This window comes from Lonchura striata, chromosome 3, assembly GCF_046129695.1.
Source record: "Lonchura striata isolate bLonStr1 chromosome 3, bLonStr1.mat, whole genome shotgun sequence".
Classification (NCBI taxonomy): Eukaryota; Metazoa; Chordata; class Aves; order Passeriformes; family Estrildidae; genus Lonchura; species Lonchura striata.
In genome coordinates this window covers 84,379,587-84,403,363 of record NC_134605.1, presented here as the reverse complement: position 1 = coordinate 84,403,363, position 23,777 = coordinate 84,379,587, and the positions used below count along the sequence as shown (strand labels likewise).

The 23,777-nt window shown below is 35.5% G+C and overlaps 1 protein-coding gene across 34 annotated transcripts in view; it reads left to right on the top strand.

Moving 5' to 3' along the window:
- RIMS1 (regulating synaptic membrane exocytosis 1) overlaps window positions 1–23,777 on the top strand; it is a 417,183-nt gene that overhangs the window by 117,896 nt on the left and 275,510 nt on the right. For 23 of the 34 annotated variants that reach the window (XM_077782342.1, XM_021553838.3, XM_021554103.3 and 20 more), the window contains one exon: window positions 6,421–6,653. The exons of 9 other annotated variants lie outside the window; for them this stretch is intronic. In XM_077782342.1, coding sequence (XP_077638468.1) covers window positions 6,421–6,653 — 233 coding nt within the window. Of the gene's footprint in view, window positions 1–6,420; window positions 6,654–10,333; window positions 12,037–21,324; window positions 21,830–23,777 lie in introns of those variants that run through there. 2 more of the 34 variants (XM_021553987.2, XM_077782346.1) reach the window with 2 other exon arrangements.

Below are 23,777 nucleotides of genomic sequence, written 5' to 3'. Positions count from 1 at the left end.
GCCTGATCTACTTTTGAAAAGGACCAGTGAGCAATCTATTTCATATCAATGATGTAGCACTTTTTACACGAAGAGCAGTGACACCACAGGTACTTCAGTACCTCGTGCTTTAGAGGGGAAAAAAAGCCAACAGGGAAAATAATATTATTATTGAATGTCACGCAAAGAAAGAAAGACTGGCATATTCAGCTTTCTTGATACTGACAAAAGCTTCCTTCAGTGTTGACCTACACATCTTTGTGTTTGTAATACACACATACACACACACACAGCCAATATCTATTTTATTGATACAGCTTGATCCAGATTTAACATTTACATCCTTTCTGTGTTTGGTAGTTTAACTGAATATATACATGGCTAATGCAGTCAAGTTTGGGCCATTTGATCTATTTGTCCTTTGATTCACATGAGCCTTTCCACATCAGCTTTAATAGCAATACTTGACCCTGAGCAGTGCCCCTGGAGTGGCTGCTTTTGTGTTGGTTTCATTTTATGATTCATGTCATCAGTTGGCTTCAGACTGATGGTGCCTTGGGTATGTGCAGGCAGACACACGAGCTCCCACGTACAGAGACAATTGCTCTGCTTGTTTCAGGGAATATAAATTAAGTTGAAATGTTCATGGCAAATAATAAAAAAGTTTGCTTATCTTTTGCTTGGAAAACAGTTAAAATCTGCTTATCTTTTGTAATGTTCAGGCTTATTTTCCGAATTGTTATTCTTTTGTTTCATAGAGAAATGCTAGTTTTCCAAGTTTAAAAAGTAGAAATATGTCAGAGCCATGAAGCTGGCACAGTTCAGTGGTCAGTGTGCTCCTGAGAAAATCATTGTCACAGCCCAGATTCTGATACACTGTGTTCCAATATGGAAATTTGCCCATCTTCCAAAGTAGGATTTTAACCAGTTAAGCTCCCAGAGGAGGCTGAAATCTTCCCCAGCCCTTCCCTCAGTGGGAGTCTGCAGATTGAACACAGTGGGGCTGGGGATGTCATCCCAGAGGCAGCAGCTGTGGCACTGAGTGGTACTTTCATGCAATATAGGAACATTGTCAGCAACCGATATAACTTAAAAATTACTGATCTTCAAATATCTTAATACACCAGTAGGAGTCTGATATGGTGACTTGACAGCAGAAACAAGAGTTTTTCTGTGATATTAATAGCTATTTCATAGGACATATTTCACCCTAGGACAATCTAATATATGATCAATGTGCTTGTTAAATCAATATGTAGTTCCAGTTGGTACAGACTGTACAAAATTATTATTTGATTGAACTAACTTTTATGGCATAAAAAGTTCTTTTGACTAACTAGAGAGAATTATAATATAGGATATATGTTTGTCCTTTGGTTTGTAAAGCACCATGCTTCAATTAATTTATTAAATACTAATGAATATTTATAAATATTTATTAAAATTTTACAGTAATTTATCTTGCAGCAAATTTTATATATCATATATCATATAAAATATTAATATTTTCTTACAGAAAGTTGCAGATAAGTGTTTATATTTATTGATTATATATCATACGATACTAATAACAAGACACCTATTTTTAGAAATGTGAAGTTTCTCATTATAAAAATACCTTCCCTTTGGTCCAGAGCTATTTTGTGTTTAGGAGATTATTAGTATTCATGAGCTACCTCATTGCAAAAGAGTGCCACAGGGGCTATGAGTTAGAACGTGGTGCTGCATTCGGCAGGAGAGAGGGGAAGCACAGGAGCTTGTGCTGGTGGGGGCCGGGGATTCAGCTGGAAGATTCAAGTTGCTGCAACTGCCTGAAAAGAACTCACAGCATCATCTTCACAGCAAGGAATACAGGGCATCATTTATTTACTCATGGCTTGCATTATTGGGAAAATGGGTGGAGTAAAAATGAGGGCTCACGAAAATAAACATCTAAAATATTCTTTTATACATCATCAGTAATTCAAAGAGAATGAAGGAAATGCTGTAATTTTAGCAATGGCTAATCATTTCAGATTTTTTTTGTGAAAGGATATACTTCCAGAGATTACATAGGTGAGTTTATGGACAAGTATTTTTTTTAGATTTCTTACCACTGTCTTACTAACTTTCTTTTTCAGATGGAATGTGCAAGTATTTTATGTAATTACTGAGAGATACTGAGTATATATCTATATACCAGTTTTCTCAAATCAAATTATTTGTATGCTTTTATGGATCTTGAATACATATGTAGTTGTTATCTGTGTATAGAAAGACATATAATGATTTAATACTGGTACTTGGCTTGATTTCAGTTCTATATAATTGCGTGTGCTGTACTTTAATATAAGCAAATATAATCCACAATGCTCTTGTAGCATGCTCATCTTAAAAAATTGGCTCAGGGTTAATTCTATGCTATCTTGTAACTCATACTACTCTTTGATTAAGTTTTTTGTCTTAAAAGCTCATTCTTCATTACCACAGATACAACTTTCAGGTAGGGGCAGCTTTCAAAACTGAATATGTTGCTTTCTTTCAGAACTCTGATTGTTGACATGTGAATACAGTCTAGATGTCTTGTGTAGTTCAGGTACAATTTTAGATGGGATTTGTCTCAACTGCATAAATTTTGGCAGGAAATAGAAGCATTTTTCTCTTGGTGGAGGGAGAAGTATCTTCCCTGCTGATGCAGGAACCTGAGGATAATGTCTGATCCCAGTCCTGGGGAGGCTTCTCTGCTCTTTCTGGGGTTGAGGGAAATTTTCTTTACAAGTTAAATTAAAAAAATTTTTAAAAAGTTAAAAATCTAATTACTCTTTTTCTATGCTGAAGAACTGTGAAGTAATACATAGGCCCATGTAGGTTGTCTATAACCATTCTTAATATGCACAACAATTATGTTGTTATGGCTGTAAATGGAAATACTTAGAAATAACAGAAGACTTTGGCCAAACCATTCATCAGAAGAATTGCTAAAGATCATAAAATAATTGTAAATAAAAATTTAGTGAATTAATTAGTTTATGATTAAAGGGACTATACTGATAAATATGTTACACTTCATTATACTTCTACAGAAAACAGTATTCATTTATTGTGTTATGATAACTAGGTTTAAATATAATTTAATAATTTACCAATTTTAGCCACAAGCCTGCAAAAATTTGCATCTGCATTTAAACAAATGTGTTGTTAATCTGTTAATCCCAGAAAGTCTGGAAAACAAATAAAAATTGAGGTATTATCAAAATAGCTAAATGCAAAGGGATATATTTATACAGGTCCTTTTCTTGTCTGTGCTTCATAAATTAAACTCTAACTGTAGTGAATGAAGCAAGAGTGTGAGCTAAGAGCTTTTTCTTCAAGTGATAATCAATAATGTAATGGTAAAACATTGTGTTCTAATGGTAATCAATTAGATGTTAAAAGAATGCTGAATTTTAAATGCCCACTCTTTTGAGACTGTTTCAGTTAATGAAAAATAATAAATTAGCACAGGGATTAGATGAACACAAACAAAATTTAATCTCTTTGCCTCATAATGACAAGAGGAAGTATTGGACAGATGTAGGATCCTTGGTCTTATCCCATTATGCCCATTTCTAGAAAAATAATGGCTATTTTGTACTAGTATACTAGGACATATTTCCTAGGATAGTAGGACTTCATATTTGAAAGGTAAAAAGAGGTATAAAACTTATTTAAATTCTAAATTTCTCTGTTTTGTTGGTTTTTTTTTTAAGATAAATCTTCTAGTTCCCTCTACCTATTGCAAAGAATCAAAAATTAAATTTATATGAGTCTTCAAAAAAAGCAATTTTCTCTATTATTCAGAAGCTTTCTGTGTTCCCTGAAATAGTGCATTCATAGATCAAAAATAGTTTTTTTCCAAAAGTTACAATACTTTTCTTGTTTCTCAGCTGGTGGACATCGCTGCCTCCTAAATACATATTAAATGAAGTGAGATTAGAGCATTACAGGTAAATTGTAAAAAAAAAAAAAAAAAATTAGTGAAGGCTGGCATAAAAAACATTATGATTTTAGTATTTATTATATTCAGAAACACCTGAAATTCAGTAGAGCAAATTCAATAATATGATAAATAATTCTTTATTTGCATGGCAGATTTTACAGTTCATTGAATCTTAGTGCTGGAAATTATAGGTTTATAGATTAGCATGTCAGCAAAGCACGTGTTAATATAGTTCAAATGACAACAGATGCTCTCAAAAGAGGTATTTTCAGTTCATTTCCCCTCTCTTACTGACATATTGATGCATAAACTCAGGAATTAACAGAATTGATGACTCCAAGGCTCAAAAATGGGAATAAAATGACTACAGAAAGCTTTGTGGAGTGGCCATTGTTGGCAATACATAGACAGTCACTGAAATCCAATTCCAAGTGCTGGAAAGAATTTATCCACATGGAAAGGAGTTGTCCATGTCTAATCACAATAGGAAGTAGAATCCCTCAAAGTGAGGCCTGTGTGACTCTGTCCTCTCCTTGAAACAGTGAAGTGTCTCTTGCTCCGGAGGAGACACAGTGATGCCTTCTATCACCCTGGAGGCCTTTTCTTTGATACTTGTGTATATATGTGTGTGGAAGATGGTATTTTTAAAAAGCTTTTCTTTTCCAATCTAAAATTCTTCCTAGAATGATTGAATATGTTTATGTGTGTGCTCTCTTGTATGTGAGAGAGTGTGTGGTGGGGAAAATGGTGATAAAACTCAAAGGAATGTTTATGGAAACTTTAAAATACATATGTCTTATATTTTTGCCTTGCAAACCCAAAAGCCAGTCTATAAAGTTTCTCTGGGACAGGAGGGAACACGACAGAATCTATTTTAAGCTCAGTGTACCCCAGGTAGTCCACTAAAATGTGTTCTTGAACACTTTGGTGCATCAAGCAGCTTGTTCTGTTTGATGGAACAGGTGTTTTTTTACCTGAGCTTAACAGGAGCAGATTCTAAGTGCTGAAGATAGTTTAAGGCCTATGCAGAGATTGATAGTGATTTTTATATTAAGTGTTGTCTAGTCAAAGAATTTGCTTTTCCAACTTTATTTTCAAAGAATAATGTCTATTTTTATGTGCTCTTACCTATGGCCACACATTAGTAACTCTTGGTAACTGCCAGTAAAACAGGGCTACACTGTTTTAATTATAGTTTAGGGATACAATTTTTTATACTTTCCTGGCTCTGTCTTGGGACAGGGCCAAATCAAACTCCAGCAGGACTCAGGTTCATAGAAGTTACAGTATTTAAGCTTTTCTCCCATTGACCCCATCATTTTTCCCTGGCCTGATTTCCTATCTGTCTGAAACTTGACATGATATAAAAAAGCCTCTAACCTCACTCTTTCTAATTTTGACTGGGGGAGAGGCAGTGAGGGGTGGATGGGAATGGGGGACAGGAGCAGGCCATTGCATCTGCTGCGGAGGGAACTTGTTGGGAAAGAGTGCAAGACCATTGGTTAAGAAATAAATTTTACTTCAAAATACTGAAAAATTAAAAAAATAATCCTAAAATAGCATGTTACCAGTAGGTCTACTAATCAGCAATACAAGGTTAAGGAATTTCCTACATGCTTGGGTGATTTAACGACTGCATCTGAAGTGAGTCCAGCTGCAACTTAAATTTCTGCATCTCTACAGAGTGACAACTAACTTTATATTGCCTTTAGAGCTGGGGCTTTTCTTGGTCACAGCAGACTTAGGACTGGGTATTAGTATGTCCTGTGTGTATTTGAGACTGTTGTCTAAACTTTGTGAACATTTTATCCTGCCTCTATACAGTGGAGCAGAAAAAGGATTTGTATAGAAACATTCAAATGCAATTCAATAGCTAAAGGAACTCAAACAGAACTGCCAGAGTGATTAATTTTTCTGTCAATCAATGAAATTCTAGTGGGTTATTAGGGATTTTTCATCAAAATTATTTTACCTTCATACTGTGATTATTGCACTTACCTTTAATGAAGTGAGAGACTGAAGACCTAAAAAATACTATATATTACATGATCTGCATGAAAATTTAGATGATATCTTTATTTCTGCTAGCTCTTAAGGCTTTGGTGAACAGCATTGATAAGATGCATGTGTTAAACTACTACCCCATATTAATTTTATTTGGTTGTAAAATTGCTGTTTTATTTGTTACTGTATTGTGGGGATACAGACAGGAAGGCTTCACATAACTTTTAAGTGTCTCTCTGTTGCTCTGAAAAACATGGGGAAGTATTAATTTTATTCATTTCCCTCAAAGTGGAGGACAAACAACAGTATTGGAAATATGTACTCTGAGGAGGATCAAATTAAGCTTTTACTTGTGAGCCAAATAAATGGAAATGTATCAAGACTTAAAATCATTTACTGATTAAAATAAAAAAAAAAGGCTTTTGGAAGTGCTGTTACACAGCCAAGTTAACATGTTTGTTTTTACTTTGTAACTATAGTACATTTGCTCCTAAAATGCAAGGCAGACGGATGGGGACTTCAGGGAGAATCACTAAGAGCACAAGTGTGAGCGGAGAGATGTATAAGCTGGAGCACATTGACGGGAGCCAGTCGGACACGGCTGTCGGCATGGTTGGAACAGGTGGGAAGAAAAGGCGTTCCAGCTTTAGTGCCAAAGTGGTTGCCATAGTGTCTCGAAGGAGCAGAAGCACATCTCAGCTTAGTCAAACAGGTGAGTGAGACACACCCTCTTGGGAAACAGGACTCTCACCAAACATGGTTTACCATAATTTCATCTGTGGCATCCGTGTTATATGTATATGCATATAGACTGCTTGAGAGAGATTTTCCAGCTGTAAATAAATTTCTGAGATATTAATTTTCTTTTATTATTAAACATCTGCAAGAAACAATATGCAAATGTCTTTTAGAATATGTGCTGTAGTTACTTTCTGTCCTGATCAGTGAAAACTGTTGTCTCTTAGAAGCCTTGTTTACAGTTAGGCCAAGAAATGGAATGAGACACGTGTCAGTATCAGCATTGGATAACCATTTGCCAAGGCCTGCTTTTTATGTGTAGGAAATTTCTTTTACAAGAAGAGTTGAGTATGAATGTGGGAACTGAAATATGAGCAAATGAATGGCAGTTATTCAACTCGCATCACAAGGTTGTACCTGTAGTGGAATAAAATACGTTTTTTAAAATTACTTCTGTTTTTTAAGTTGAGAGTTAATCCAATATTTTATTTTTTTGTAAGTAATACTGGCAAGTTTGGGTCAGTGATTTCAGATAAATTAGATGACAACACGATGCTTCATTAGGAGCATAAGCCTCCAACTCTTTATTGTGACTCTAGAAATCTTAAAAGCTTCATATCAGCATACCCTCCAGGAACAAATCCCATACAGAAAGATAAAAAAAGGGAAGAAGAATGTTTTAAAGTCCTTGTCCTGCTCCTGAACCCCAGTGAAGGCTTTTGCCTTTGTCTTCAGTGGGAGCAGGACCTGACCCTAAGGGTCCTTTCTTACTAAGAGAAGGAAAACAAAGAGGAAAAGCTTCAGCCTAGCATGCAATGCACTCATATTTCAGCATTCCTCTCACATAGAGTATCTAAACTATGGTAAGTAACAATATTGTTTATTTATATCATCAAATACTTCCCCCCTTTCCCCTGGTTTTCTTTGATTGCCAGATGGGCAGTAGAATTGATCCTTTCACGGTTAAGGCTTGGTCAGCTATAACAAAAAGATTTATACTTTTCTACATTACTCATGAATTTTAAGCCAGAAAATCATGCAGTTGAACCAAATGCTAAATGAAACTGATGGATTTGAAGCTCAGAACTGTAATTAATATTGTGTTGTTCAAGAATGCACTGTGACTAAATATAAGACTGGAATATAGATAGTTGTACACAGTAAGATGCTGGTTTAGATGTATCAGAATCAATGGTGTGCTCTGTAAGTAATAAAAAGTGGTATTGTCATGTAGAAGGGATTTCTACACTGATATTTTAGTCCACTTAAAATCTAAGCTGTGATTCCCAAGCACTTCTCAGTATCGTCTATTTAAAGCTCATATTTTCCTAATCTTCATAGAAAGGTACTATAGCTCGCCAAGTTTTGATTAGTGTAAATTTCAAAACAATAGGAATTTTGCAAGGAATCGAAGTTCTAAAGTTTTAATGTAACTCAAAGAGTAAATCAGATATGAAAAAAATTATTATGTATTATTCATGATTGTAAAACAGTTCAGAATCATCTTTACCTTGTCTTGTTGTGACTCAGGCTAACAATATTATCTATGGTATAATCAGAGCAAATAATAATGTGTCATTTTTTGCCAGTCACTACTTTTGAATTTTGTCAAAAATCAGTAAATTAAATGAATGCATTTTTTTAACAATATATGCATCAGACTTTACAGAGTTGCCAAATGACATTGTTGGAGGCTAAGTACTCATGTCCTAAATCAGAGACCCACTTCCCTTCCTCCCTATATTATACAAGATGAGAGGAGAAACCTAAAAGTGTCTATTTCATTTTAAAGTGTTGTGCAACTTACTAATGTCTCCACTATTGATAAATATAGAAAATTTCTGCTATGACAATATAATATATACTGGGTACTTTTTTAAAATTTATTATGTGAGAATTGTTTCTAATAGTCAAGGTCTGAAGTTTTGGAACTAATGTGAAAATTTATGGGCCTCCAAAAATGGTACCAAGTAGGAGCTTCTGGGACAGATCTTCAGGAACTGGAGGTGTGCTGTTGATGCAATATATGTATTTCAAAGGAAGTATAAAAATATAGAAATAAATGTGTAGCTTCCATAGGTTGTTTAATTAGGTTTAATTCCTACGTCTTGCATGATTATAAGTAAGGGAAGCATGACATGGTTATTTGTTTTTGAAAACTCAAAATAGAAGATCGGAAGTAAAAAGGCAGATTTCTTTTAAAAGCATAGGTTCTATATTCTTATGTATTGAGTATATCTGAAATTCTAGTTTACTGCTGTCTTCAAAGTCACTAAAGTTTATTACCGCCTCACTTTTTTCACTTGAAGAAATTCGACTTTTTGTAGATATCTCTTTTTGTAGATAATTCTTCCTTGTAACATACTGCATGGGCTTTACGTTATATAAAAATGGAAGTGGTATGTATGGAACTGCTGCAAGGTAGCTGTTATTTATGACTTGATTTTCTATTCAGCTGAAAAAGGCATTAGTGTACATGAACATGAGGAGTTTGTGTACTGTGCATACATGTTCGTGTCTATACATACACACATGGATTTCTTTGTACATATGAAGCAAGTCCACTTGCATGTTGAAGTTAGAAGGACCAGTAATTATTTTACACACCCAGATCAGTGTTGTTGGAAAATATTTATTCAGAATATATGCTTTATAGATGATCAGTGAAATAATTGGTTTCTATATTTATGTAAATCTGCAATGAAATTATGTATTTTTGCTGCACCTTTCTTTTATGTTTAAGATTACATGATACTTGTAGTAACTGTTCTGTGAAATCCCTACTTACTGTGTATTTGTTCATTGTGCCCACAAATCAGATTGATTAGATAGCTCACCAGAAAAAGCTTTTCATCTTCTGACAATATTCCTAATGAAAATCCAGCTCTTCTTATGTTATCACAGTTAAAAAGAAGAAAATAAAGAGAAAAAAATAAGCAAAACTCCCAAAATGACAACAGAAAATTGAAAATAGCTCCAGGCATCTATAACCATTTTAGCTATAATTCAACATTTCTAAATTTCTTTGCCAGCCTTATTTTGATAAATAAATATATAATTATATACAGAATAAATATGTAACTTCCCATTTTATGAATACAGCAACTAAACTTTAAATCAAAGAAAAATTATAGGAAGCTAGATTAGGATAAGAAGTCATCATCAGTTGTCTTGATTTTGTGTTACAATACTATTCCCTTCTACAGAAAATCTAATCTTGTAGTTTACATATCAATGAGGCCAGTATTGATCATAGTACATTTTGATTTGGGGCTGTAGGTTTGTTTTGAATGAGATAAAAACTTCTGTAACAGAAGGGAAGAATTTTATTCACAGAATTTGTACCATATATAGAGACATAATAATGCATTTCAAAGTGGATAGAGGCAATAGGGTGGGGGGGGATATCATCAGTAAAATGAGTTCTGGAGAGAAGGAAAACCTTAATCTCAGCTAAAAAGTATTCCCATCCCTGGATCCCTTTCAGTTCTTCTGGTACTTGCAGATATGTGCCTTAAGAAAGCAAAAGAATTCCTCACTTTTGCTTTCTACCTCCTGGTCAGCAGATAGTGCTTCAGAAAAATCATGTATTTGTAGAAGTACACTTTTCTTCTCTTTAAGTACTAACAGTGGCTTTCAACTATTTTGACACAGATGAGAGTGGAAGAGATGCAGAGGAGAGCTAAGAAGCTTAGAAGAATGGGCAGCATTTCTAGTTTGACATTACACTGATACCAGGTCAATTTTCTAAATGAACATGCCTTGCCATGTTTATGGTGTGAATCACAGTGATATTTTCCTATGTAAGAACCAAAGATATTTGTTTTCCATCTTCTGTTGGTGAAGTTCAACATCAACATGAAGCCACAGGCATTAATGCTGCAGAGACAGATTACATACCATGAAGCAGAGCTGGAATCAAGTGTTGTCACAAGGTGAAAACAGAATGAAGAAAAAATCTCTTCATTTATGTGTGTCTCTGAAGTGGATACTTGGAGGGAATCTTTAAGTGTTTGTCTGCTTCCCTCAGGAAGTAACTTGAAACCTGAGCAAAAACACTATCTTAGAACATACTTCCCTATGTAAAAACTAGAATCTCCTGCTAAAGTATATTTTCTGTCATTTTCTGTAATTTGCCCTATAAAGAAGTGGCTTTCTCTGTGTTCTTTTGAATTAAACACCAAATTCCAAATTTCAGATAAGATTGCATCATCTAAGTGAGGAAATTGTCACTGAGCAGTAAAGTTCTGATAGTCGTGCATCCCACAGTATATCTATGCTCTTTTTTTGAGCTCACTGCAGCTTAAAGAGCTCATCTTCTTCCAGCTGATTGCCCCACATTTCACCTTCCATCACTGGTCTCAAGGTGTTTTTCTCTCATGGTTGGATGACTGAAGTTAAGATAAAGATTTAGAAAATAAAATCTTGTCCATTACTCTGTTGATGGAGAATATGATGATTCACTGGAGCTACTTAGTGACTGATAACAAGCAGACAGTGTTGTGCAAAAAAAACCCTTGCTTGGGAAACATGGACATTTAAGCAAAGCAATGCTTAAATTGAGCCTTTCAGGTTCAGAGCTACCTCATTTCAGAGTAGACACTGACATTAAAAAAAAAAACAAAAACCAAACCAAACCCAAACAAGCTAAACAAAACCAAAATCAAAACCAAACACAAACAAACCATCAAAACCCAAAACCACACTCACTCCCCCAGTCTGTTAATCGGTTCTTAATTTTCTGTCTTTTTTTGTTTGGAAATGCTGGTTGAATTATTTTTCTATCTATCCTTGTAGTAAAATGAGAGATTTCTCATAGGTCTAGATAGTATGCACATAAAAAGCAGATAAAAAATGAGAAATAAAATGTGCTGAGCAAGGCCTTTGGGATAAGGATGGTTTGTTTGTTGTCTTTCTTGAGAACACCATTGCTTCTTTGCATGATTCTGTTTCTTTTTTATGAGGGTTGTGGCAAGCTTTTCATGCAGTGTCAGGCTTTTTTTTTCCCCTGACATTTCATATTGATTGCTTGATTGATTGAATTACAAAGATGCATTTCTGATCACAATTCTTTTACTTCATAACATGACTTTTTTTAAAATTTTTTTTTAGTGAAATCAATTGTGCTTATTTGATAAGAAATTAGTTCTAGATAGAAGTTTGGAATAATTATCTAGAATTCAGTAAATAATCTATTATTATTAGACTGGATAGAAAGCATGGGAATCAGTAAGGAATACTGGATGTCAGGAAGAAACCAGCTAGGAGGGAGTCATCAAGAGGTTTTATTAAAACAAGCCAGAGAATATGTTAGTTGAATTTTAAGACAAAACCCACAGGCAGATTTTGTTGATATTTTATTAGAGCTAGTGTTTATGCTGCTAGAATATGATGATGAAAGTGATTTAGAAAGTATGTCAGTTCCTGGTAATCTAGGGGAAGGACTCTTGGGGATGGTCCTGGCTGGGCCATGAGTTAGACACCATGATCCTTGTGGGTCCCTTCCAACTCAGCTTATTCTGTGAACATTCTGTGATTCAGTGACAGATAAACTTGAGGATGGAATAGTTTTTTTGAGTAGCACTCACTGCATGACAAAATGTTCACAGAATGGTATGAGTAGAAAATTGTGGCAATTCAGATTGCAAGTTCATTCCTTTCGGAATACGTAATGAAAATTTTCAGCACTATCAGAAACTGCTATAATAACAAATAGGTATAAATTGGTTACTTTTATATTTGTATCAAAATTACAATAAGGTTTCTAATAGTCAGAAGAGAGAGAGAAGTATCTTAAACCTCTCAGAGCATTTAGGGAAAGAACCCTTTTTTCTTGTTTCTTATCTAGCATAGTACCATTTTGCTGTTTCATAGGATTTATTGTCTGATATTACTTTTTTTGTATTGCCATCTTTTGTTCATCCAAGTGGAATGCTACAAGATACCAGATTTTCTGATGGCAGATTCAGAAAATTAGTTTGGAATTAAGAATTACACTGAGTCTTACAGCTATAGCGTTACCTCACAGGTTTAACAGTCTACTGTAAATCACATGTTGTTCTCTGTTTTCTTAGAGGAGCATTTCCAAGTATTGGAAATACTTGTGTCAGGCATTGATCTCTGCAAGAATGCTTCATACTTACACATGAGCTTCCTTAGCTGTAGCTTTCTCTATTTCATTATCTTAAGTCTGTAGGGTTTCAAAATCTTTTCCTTAACTTTAGACTGTGTGTACTTGAAAAGTAAGTTTCAGCAGCCTAGCAGAAGTGTGATGGTCTGTCCTGCATCTTCCTCATTAGCCTTGCTTGTCTGTTCAGTATTATCTCTGTGATAGTCTTCCTTATCTGGGTTGGGGTTTTTTGCCAGAGCAGGCCCTTAGAACTTGCTCTGCATAGTTGTGATGATTTGTGAGGATAATGGCTCTGTTGCACTAAAAGAAGAATGTAGGGAGATTGACATTTAGAAGGATTTCTCTTTTCAGCCAATCTAAAAAATCTTTAGTGAGGCAGCAGGAATGGTCATGGTGCCTTAGGGATGGTGACAGGATCTGGGCTCTGCACCTGACACCCAACAGGAAAGAGCAACCCTGGTCCCAGCAAAAACTTTGATCTGCTCCTGCACCCAAATGTTTCTGCAGCAAGGGGTGGGGAAGAGGGGGAGGGAGATGAGCAAGCAGATGAAGAATACTGAAAAAAGAAGAAAAATACCAGATTATTTTCATAAAATGAGCTCTTTCTTTTAGTAATGATACTCAATTCTTTGAAACTCTTGAGTGAATGTAAGCATAATCTCTTTTATTTACTGTTGCCGTCTTGCTGAGGAATTCACTACCCTTAATAGAAACACAGTTCAGTTCCAGTTACTCATCTTCCAAAAGATTTCCTAATAAGGGCTAGTATTTTCAAAGTCCCACTGCTCTGTTGAATTAGTGTTACATGTGGTTCTTTTCCTTTTCCTGAAGTGCAACTTGTGACTTTTTCTCCTGTTATGCAGTTTGGCTGGTACACAGAAGTATTGCTCTGTTTTTCTATTTGCAACTTCTCCCTAAATTTTTAAATATAGATATAACTGCAGCAATAACTGCTCTTAGGGCTATTTACAATATGTAAGTAGCGTGGGGTTTAGGAAAATTTATAGCTTTCTGAAAGCATAATCTTGATTATGCCTAGGCTATATCATGCATGTCTTGTATAATTTCAAAATATGTCAAATGTATTTAATAAGTGTAGCTTCACTGCTATTTTTATATTGTATTTTCTTATGAAAGATCTTAGAAAAAGGCCCACTTATACTTCTGACTATATTTAACTGAGCTGTTTAAATAAGATTTTTATTGCTTTGTTATCTGATTCACACTATGTTAACAAGCTTTACTTTGTGCAAGTATTAACACAGAGTTGAAATAGTACCAAAATTATGATAGAAAAAGGAAATAGAGTGGTGCCAAAGGACTACCAAGAGGGAAGAAAATTGTACTATCTTCACATTAAAAAATTCTATGTAAATGCCTCTCTTTAAGAGAATGTCAGTTTAAAACTTGTATTTTATTACTCTTCATATGCTTCTTGCCTGATTAGATCCACAGATTGTGTTCTGGAACTTGTAGAATTTTCGAGTACCTGCAGTCATTCATAGGAAAACTGCACTTCCTGTGGCACAGGAATTCATTCCTTTCTCATGGAAGAATAAAGCCCTCTTGGTTTAGAGTCACATGACTGAGCTTAATTTTGATAGACCTGGTTTTTTTTTTCTCTTTCAGAAGCAGTCCTTTTCTTATCTAATATAAACCTTGATTATTTTTTTTTAATTTAGATAGCCTGTTCAACACAGTATATCAGATACAGGTATCATATCTCTAAGTTCAATAGGGCCAAGAAATTATGTAGTTTGGTATATTTTAGAAAACAAAACAGACTTTATAAAAAATCTTGAATATTTTTTTTGTCTTGGGTTTTTTTTTGTGGTTTTTGTTTGTTTGTTTTTGTTGTTTTATGGGGTTTTTTTGAAGGGGTGTGGTTTTATGGGGGTTATTTTTTGTTTAATTTTTAAAACATTTTTAATAATAATACTTTTGATTATAAGATTTTGGGAAGCTGAGTTTAAAAAAGGTTCATTTAGTGAATTCAAGTAGCATTAGATTTAGAGATTATTTTAATCTTATTAGGACTTTTATATATGAATAGGAAGATAAGCTTTGAGAATTTTTTCAGTAATTTTTTTTTTGCCTAGGAATAGAACTTTTAGCAAACAGAATCCAAATAAAAAGCAATAAACTTAACCTAGGACAAAATCTGTTGTTTCAAGGCAAATAATCATAATGGTTATTACAATAATAAAGCTTGCTGCTTTTACTGCAGCTGATTGTTACTGTATTTATAAAAAAAGCTGTATACATATATAAGGTAGCTATACAAGTCTGCAATACAGCTAATAGGTCTTAGATACTCCAAATTCTGTACCATAAGAAATGAAATAGGCAGAACTCAGTAAAGTTATGAAAAAATATTAATATAATTTTTTAAATAATAATTTTTGCCAGTTATTAAGGTAGATGAAAAATTATTTCCAATCAAAAATTTATTATTTGATCTTGAAAGGACAAAATTTTGATCATTTCCTAAATTATGAACAAATATGAATAACATTTTTAAATAAAATGCTACCAGTCTCAGAGCAGGTATCCGTTCACAAAATGTTTCAGTTGCTGAATATCTTTTTTTTTTTTTTAATTTCAACTGAAAACTTTCACCCAGCAGGAGCTTTGCATATGCATAGGAAAGAGTCTGAGCATACCTGAGGCATACCCTTAAAAGCAACTCCTTTCTCCAGTTGTTTTCAGATATCCAGAAAGGAGGTTGGGTTAGCTGGCTGAACGCCAGGTAACAGCAGCATTGCAGGACACAGGTGATAAACAAGGACAGGCACTGGCCTTGGACCCACAGGCATCAGTCAGGCAGTGCTTCTGCTCGCCAGGGCTATTGTGCAGTCCAATGCTGACTTTGTTTCCAAGAAGAGAAAGAGCAGCAGGTTAATGTAAACTGTGTGACAAAGGAATTAGATCTCTGATTGTATAATTTTTATTACCCAGAGTACTCTTCATACTTTAGATGGCATGTGAATTAAATTAACATAAGTAATAACCACTTTGGCAAGTCTTAAAATAGAACAAGGATGGAAGAGATGAAAACAAGCACCTCATATTACTTGCTAGTCCAAACTTGCTTCCTAACAGCCAGTCTGACACACAAAGAGAAGGGAAAAGGAGGATTGAGGCGCCCACTTAATTTCTTCTTCTTCAGTATAAAGCTTGGCTCTTTGGTGGCATCTGCTTGCATTTTATGCATAAACGTGGCTGATGTGCAGTGTCTTTTTTCCCCTGGAAGCGTCTGCTCCCTGTGCTTGTGAATGGCTTTCACCAAAACAAACCAGAAGTCGTTGCTTTCTCAGCAAGTCAGTCAGAATCTAGTGAGAACTTTACAGGTTCATATTTGAATAGATACTTTTAATTTTGTGCTGTATTCTCCTTTGTACATGTACTGGTATTTAAAGTATTTAAATTAAATTTTGACTGATTTTTGACCACTCCATTTGACTAGCGAGTTTGTTGCATGTTAAATTTTCTTTAAATTGCCATGAAAAGACAAAGAAAAAACCAATGCCGGGATGTCAGAGATGATCAAATCTCTAAGTCACTGGCATGTTGTCAAAGTACAAATATTTTTTATCAACTGTGGCATGTTTTTACCTTTTCCATTAGGCTTTTGAATGTTCTGCAATCTTTTCTTTATTTCGATAAGCAGTTTTTAGAAGTGATTTCTGTCTAACTTCCAAAAGGAGTCCAATAGTGCAAAGTGATGTTTGTTTATATCTGCATTAATTTCTCTGGTGGTGTTAGGTGCTGAGTATGTCTGTTATTTGGTATAACTTACTCTGAGTACAGCATAAAAATACTGTGCAATGCTGAAGTTGAATTGCTGTTTCCTTTTGTACTAACCTCAGTGCAGTTACTTACACCTCAGTAACAGTACGTGTGGCCTCTGTGTATCCTCAGGTCTGGCTCAGCTTGCTTGAATTAACTGAAATTGGACAATTTGTTTAGATTTTCAGACTGAAGTCTGCAAATATTTAACTGCAGTGCCATAGAATTAAGACATTCAAAAGGCTAAAAGATTAAACTACTGTATTTGTTCAATGAACTGTTGTGGTTTTATCCTCAAAGTTACCTTGAGAATTGCTTTGAAATTACTTAATATTTGTAGACATACTTGATGCTCACAGACAGACACTCATATATAGTTTATCCGTACAGCCATTTTTCATATTGCAAAAATTCAGTTTCTGGTGTCTAATTACTTCAAAAGGTTCACTTTACCAGGAATCTTAGAAATGAGATGTTTTAGTTCTCAGAAGCTCTAGCTGTCTGGCCATCCTAACAAAAATTCTCTGTGTGTTGAAAGCTTGATTCTGCTTCAGGTCGAGCCAGGTCAGTGCTGAACCCAGAGGAGGCAGTTGTCTTTCTGCTTTAATTCTGTGATCTGTGAAGAACAAAAGTTTCATGGTTAGATAAGATAGGGTGGGTGCCCAAAACAGTTCCTGCCTTTGAAGCTTGGGTTAACTTGGGTTAAGCTTTGATTTTATGTAGTGCTTGGAAAATATCAGTGTGAAACACTACTAAAAGTCGTGGGCGGTGGTGATGGTGGTGGTGTTTTAATAGTGGATTTTGTGTCTTTGACAAAAGAATCAGTGTCTTGGGAATCCATTTATTTTGTATGATTTCTCTGGTTTCAGAACAAAACTTGTCAGATTGACAAGTTATTTTAACACAGGTGCATGCAAATAGATTTCCTGTTTACAAAACATGTTAAAATATCCAAAAGCTCTTCCAGGCAGGAATATCAGGGTTGCTGTTTTCATTACTTTTGCTTTCACATGGCTCTTGGTGGCATTTGATTAGATTTGCTGGTGTTAAGTGATCTCTCTCAGAGCATAGCCAGACTTAAACACTGAATTAATTAGGGATAGATGTGACCTAGGATTTATGTATAAAAGTAGATATGTTTGACCCATTACTCTGTATTTAAAAGTTATTCTACTAACAATCTTCTGTCTGAACAGCTCATTTCAAGAGTTCATGGTCAGGGCAGGGTGAGGAGATTTCTTTGACAAGGCTCATCTGCTTTCTCCAGTCTGGGCTCCAAACATTACCCAGGAAAGATGTTCAAGGGACATAGAAAAAAACTTCCAGGTTTTATACTGGTATGGTTGATTTGCTTTTTTGCATAATTAAAGTTTTCCACTGAAGTAGTATTTATTGATGGAAAAGAAATAATTCACCAGAAAAACATTTTGAGTGAATCAGTTGTCTTTAACTTAGAGGCATACCATGTTACGGACTTCTTCTCTACTGCACTGTGAAGGGGTCACTTCAGAAAGGTCACACACAAGATCCAACCTAGTAACCAGACCCTGTCTCCAAAGTCTCAGCAATGGTCCATGTGAGGCACAACCACACCAAGAGCTGGGTTTGAAAGAACTGAGTAGCATTTATACTGTGCTTACTTTTCCTCAGATGTTAAAAAATTCACAGCTCTGGCTAAATATCACAGCAAGAGAGCTATCATCTCTAGCATGTGTTGGAACAGACAACTTTAATATATTTATGCAGGGATTATAGTCAGGAATTAGCTCATAGGAGTTGAACCTTTGTCATTGACTGGGGAATCCAGAATACAAAGTGATTGAGAAGGTGGTGGAGAAAATGTGATGAGTTTGAGTAGCAGTTTACAGTTTTCTTTAGCAGCATTTACATAGTTGCAAATACAGTTTTATTTATTCTTGCACAAGAAGAATTTTTATGCTCCATGCCTGCATATAGGCCTTTACCCTATACTGTGCTTCTTGGAGATAGCTATGTTTATAGCCAGCTTGGAACAATGTCAAGAAATTTGATGGGATCCCCTTTTAGTTAAGGCACATGCTCTCCCAGTCTGCCTCACAGCAGCTGCTGGTCCAAAGTTTGCCCATGCCAAAATCCCAGGACAGTGACTTTTCCCAATAATTCAGATCTAAATTGTAGCAGGCTACCACAATAATATTTAAAGTTTCGTTATTTGGGCTAGGGGACAATCTATAAAGGGCAAAAAGCCCTTCTCCAGTCCTGGTCTTTGTGGTCCAGAAGAAAATCTTTCTGTGCAAATGCTGGTGGCTGAATATTTGCCATAATGTATTGTTCCATTTTTAATTTAAAGAACCCAAGGATGCATCTAGAAAGACTTGAGCACATATCTTCTAGCCAGTAATTCCCACTGCTTAGCTCTTTAAGGAATCCCATGAGTCCATCTCTCTCAGATTGTCTTTTTCTCAATAGACTTACATGGTACAGCTGTACTTCAGGAGTTGGAGAGGGATTGTGGGATACAGAACATGAACCCTGTCCTTGACAACTAGAAAGGCACCATTTTTCAAAGAAGTTGACCAGGAAAAGAAAGGGTAGCAGTAGTCGAAACAAGTATACATGTCCACAACATAGCTGTCAGTTTATCACTTCAGGCTTGCTTTCTAGCCAGCAGAAAGAAATGTTCACTTCCACACATGCCTTAACCATCCTCAAGTGAATGTCTGAAATAGTAAAAACTAAATGCCCCCTAAAATGTCTGGTTTTCTGTGTATGTTTTAAAAGGAGTCTGGCATGACTTGCTCCTGTGCAACATCTATAAACACTTGAAATTTAGTGAGCTGAGTCCTATTTGGCCTGTGCCCAGCCCCCTCTATTTTTGCTCCCAAACCTTTCTTTGGTCTCCTTCAGAAACAAGGGCTTTCAGCTGCCTCAGTCCTTCATGTCCTGTAGCTGAATCCTGAAAGTTTTTCTATTGCCTGTCTTGCAAGGCAGGCACAGGGCAGAGTTGCTTGGATAGAAGAGGTCTTCCTTAAAAAATAACCACCACTAGGCTACACAAAATAGCCACATTCTTGTTCTTCCAGCTCTACATGCAATAAGCAAACTGACAGAGCACCAGCCTTGAACCTGATCTGGCTGGGTGGTAGCTAAGTTCAAATTACAAATGCAAGAGTGCCTTTGGCACACTTATTTTCCATAGGCACAACTGTCTAAAGATTTCTGATTCTATTTTTGTAAGTCTTGCTGAGATGCTGTAACTCTCTATCTCATAACTGGTTTCTCTCATTTGCTTTGCTGATTGCTCAGCATCCATAAGACGTAAAGTCAGCTTTCTAAGATTCTGTGTGAATGCTAGAATCTGTGTGAATGCTAATCAAGAGGCACAGTTATCTGTGTGTCTGTGTCTTTTTTTGTATTAATTGTTTGCATGAAAGGAACCATTAATATGTTTATGTTAAAGAAAGTGAGGTTGTCAGCCTCAGAAGTAGTGCCATGAAAAATCTTTAAGAAGTCCATTGGTTAATTGTTTTAAATGTGATCAAATCTCCTTAAATATACTAATTTTTTTGATGAATAATTGTCATCATTAAAAGTAATACTGGGTAATTGCTATGAATCCTTCCAGTCAAAACAAAAACTGAATAATCATGTAGATGGAAATGACACAATGAATTGTAAATTTATTGCAACATGAATTAGTTGTGCTCTCAGCACAACTGTCATGATCCAAGCTGTTCATACATCGTCATCAGTCAAGCAGATTATGCAATAATAGCACCTGTAATACAGTGTTTATGATGAAAGTGCAAGTACTTTAATAATATTAACTTGTTTGGGTACTATTAATAAAAATATAACTTTTTTCTAGGATATGGTATTGCCAGCTTTTGCGTGCTGGGAATATAATAATGCTCTTAGACTTCAAAGGGCAGCAGGGGAGCACTGCAAACTGCAATGTGCTGTCACTCACCCAGTGCTGCCCTGTGCCTAGTGCTGGTACACTGAGCAGTAAATATGTTATCTTAGTCTTACTGGGGGGTTGTGTGTCAATGCTTTTGTCAATACTATGCTTTCTCAGTATTGTTTAAATATTACTTTTTGCTTATAGTTGCAAATAGTCTGTTGCTAAAAGAGCAAATATTTGTACAGCATGAAGTTTAGTTACGTTAAAAGTGAGGAAGAAAAACAGGAAGGCAAATCAAATGTCCAGCTGGATCAGTGGTTGATCCCATAAGAGAGGCTGAATGATGATAGAGGAGACTGAGAGGGAATCTCAGCAATGCATGTGCATATCTCAAAGATGGGTATCAAGCAAGGAGTAATGGCCATAAACTAAAACATAAGGAGGCCCACCTCTGCATGAGGAAGAATTGTCTACATTGAGGGTGACAGAGCACTGGCACAGGCTGCCCAGGGAGGCTGTTGAGTCTTCTCTGGAAATATTCAAAACCCACCTGGATATGTTCCTGTGTCACTTGCTCTAGGTGACCCTGCCATGGCAGGGGTTTGGTCTGTATGACCTCCAGAGGTACCCTCCAACCCAAACCATTGTCTGTGATGTCAATTTAGGGTGACAGATGTGACATCTCCTGACTTTCTTCTCATGCTTAACTCTTTATCTGTGTTCATGTGGCACCCTCAACTACAATATTGACAGCACTTATGACAAAAGCCAGATGCCATAGAGAAGTTTTTGTTAAAAGAACTATGTATGAAATGAAGTTGCAAAACTGAGAAGTGAACACTGATGCTTTGCATTGTAACATTCTTTTTCCACTTAAAGAGCTTCTCACAGGCATGTTAGTTCACAGGTGGTATCTCTTTATGCATAAAAATGGTCTCTGTTGGGGGGATATGCTTATTTTTAAGAAAACAATTGGTCTGGAGAGTTTGATGCTTAAAAATCCCATTGATTTCAAGGCTTAAGAATTTAGCAGCCCAAAACTATTGTTCTGTAGAATAAATGGATGAACTTTTGCAGATCTTTTTTTTTTTCTGTTGTTCAAAGTTATCTGTTCTCTTAGAGTTCTAGTAGCAGTATAGCAATCTTTTTGCAATCCTGGCTGGAGCAAGAACTGCTATGGCTACTATGTAAATATGTACTGTTGAACTTTGTAGTGCAATTTGTTTTATGTGCTCTCAATTTATTCTGATTTTTATAGTTCATGTCAGACCTCTTTAATAGTAGTGATGGTTCTTTGTTCTTTGCATTGTTGGCAGCCATAGACCTTAAAGCATTTTACAAAGGAACGGTAAGTGCCATTGTCCTGTTTTACTGAGGAGCAAACTTCAGGACTGCGAGTGATCGACTGAAAATCCCACAGGCTGCAGAAGAGCCGACTTCCTAAAAAGCTTACAACTTTTAACTGCAAGATTAAAAGATATTTTTAACTGCTTGTTTACCTAGGAGCATGTGATAAGAGAAACAGTAATATAGTGTTCATGTATGTGTGTAACCACTTGTGTGTAATCTTTACAGAGGGGTATTGTTTTAAGGAGAGAGTCTGTGGGACATTAAATTTCCATACTTTAAAATCCATCTATATATTACTTACATATGAAATATGTTTAATAATGTTTACAATATAAACCAGGACAGTGTGAGCTTTCTTGAAATAGGGATCTGTGGCTGAAAACAATATAGTGTTTGATGACCAAACATGCTAAAGTGGGACTCAGCTCTGTGCTGCTGGGGTATAATGTGGGCCGGCTTCCTTTAGCATCTTCATTTCTTGTGTCCTCCCAGTAAGAATGTTTCTGTTTGGGGGATTTTAATTAATTACTCTAAAGAGGTTACTTGCTTTAAGGGTAAATACCACAGATCACTCCTTGCAGTGTGAAGTTAGCTAAATGAGCAAGAAGTACCTGATTAATCGATGTATTTTAGTGATATTATAGAAGATATGTTGACCACAAGCTCAGTCAGGACCTGACTGTAAGAAGATTCCTAAAGTCTTTTAAGCTGGGAACTCATTGAACTATGAAGAAATGCATAGGTTATGTGAACAACTCAATTAAATTAAAACAGATTCATCCATCACAGGGTTGCCTTGCAAATGTGTATGTTTATACTCGCATCCTTTTGAATGTTCTTTTAGCTCATGCTTTGTACCTCAGAACGTAGCATGGTGACATTTGTTATCCTGCTTGATGGAACAGTGCTGCACTCTCTGTAACAAGATGTCTTCATTACATTGTAGGTTTTTTTAACCAAAATAATAATTATCACTGTCAAAGTTATCCTTACAAAATACCTGAAAATACTGTGGTTACCTGCCTTGCTGAATAGGAAAGTGGTATGATAAGAGATCCTTTAAGTGTACACAAGATGTTCTTTCCCTTTGTAATTCTGAAGAAAAGCAGACCAGAATTTCACCATGATTTTGGATTGGTGCTTTATTTATCATTGTGTTGCTGGAATGAATAGGACAGAACATAATATAAACTCACAGACTGAGAGGTGAATTAAAAACATAAGACTTTTTATATAAATCATATCCTAGTCGCAAATATTTCAAATTTTCAGGCACCCTTGTGCTAGAACAGGAGTTTACAGGCAAGTTAACTTTGGTTTCTAAAGTGTTTTATTTTCCTCACTGTTGAAACAAATAATGTCACATTACAAAGTATTGGATTTTTTTTCAAATATGATGTATTAACTATCCTCATGATGGTGAAGTGCAGTGCTATGTATGCTTCATGGGGAATAGCCCCATGGAGATCTACGCATGATGAACTAGGACTTGGTGAAAATTCTTCATGTTTTTGTGAATATGTAAGACAAAAATATTTTTCTGGATGTAGGGGAAAAGAAAATATTTAACAACACCATGTACTTCAGATTTTTTCTAAATAACCCATGCTTTTATATTTCATTTGATATCATCAATGACTCTGTGTAGCCTGAAGTTCCCTTGAGGATGACAGAAAAATGTATAGAAAAGTTAAGGCCTTTGAAAAAATTTTGGTCTTCATTGGGCATCTTCCTCTTTCCCAATGTGGCATTACACATAGTGCAGTCTTCAGAGAAAGACCATCACTGGGCAAGGGTTAGAAAAATTGATTTTACTTCAATATTTCAATGGAAAAAAAGAAATTATTCTAAGAATTCTTCTGACTATATTGGAAGATCTTGACTTGAGAGAAATGCTTTCAATTTTCTGTTAGAATATGTTCTTGTTAAAAATTAAATACATATAT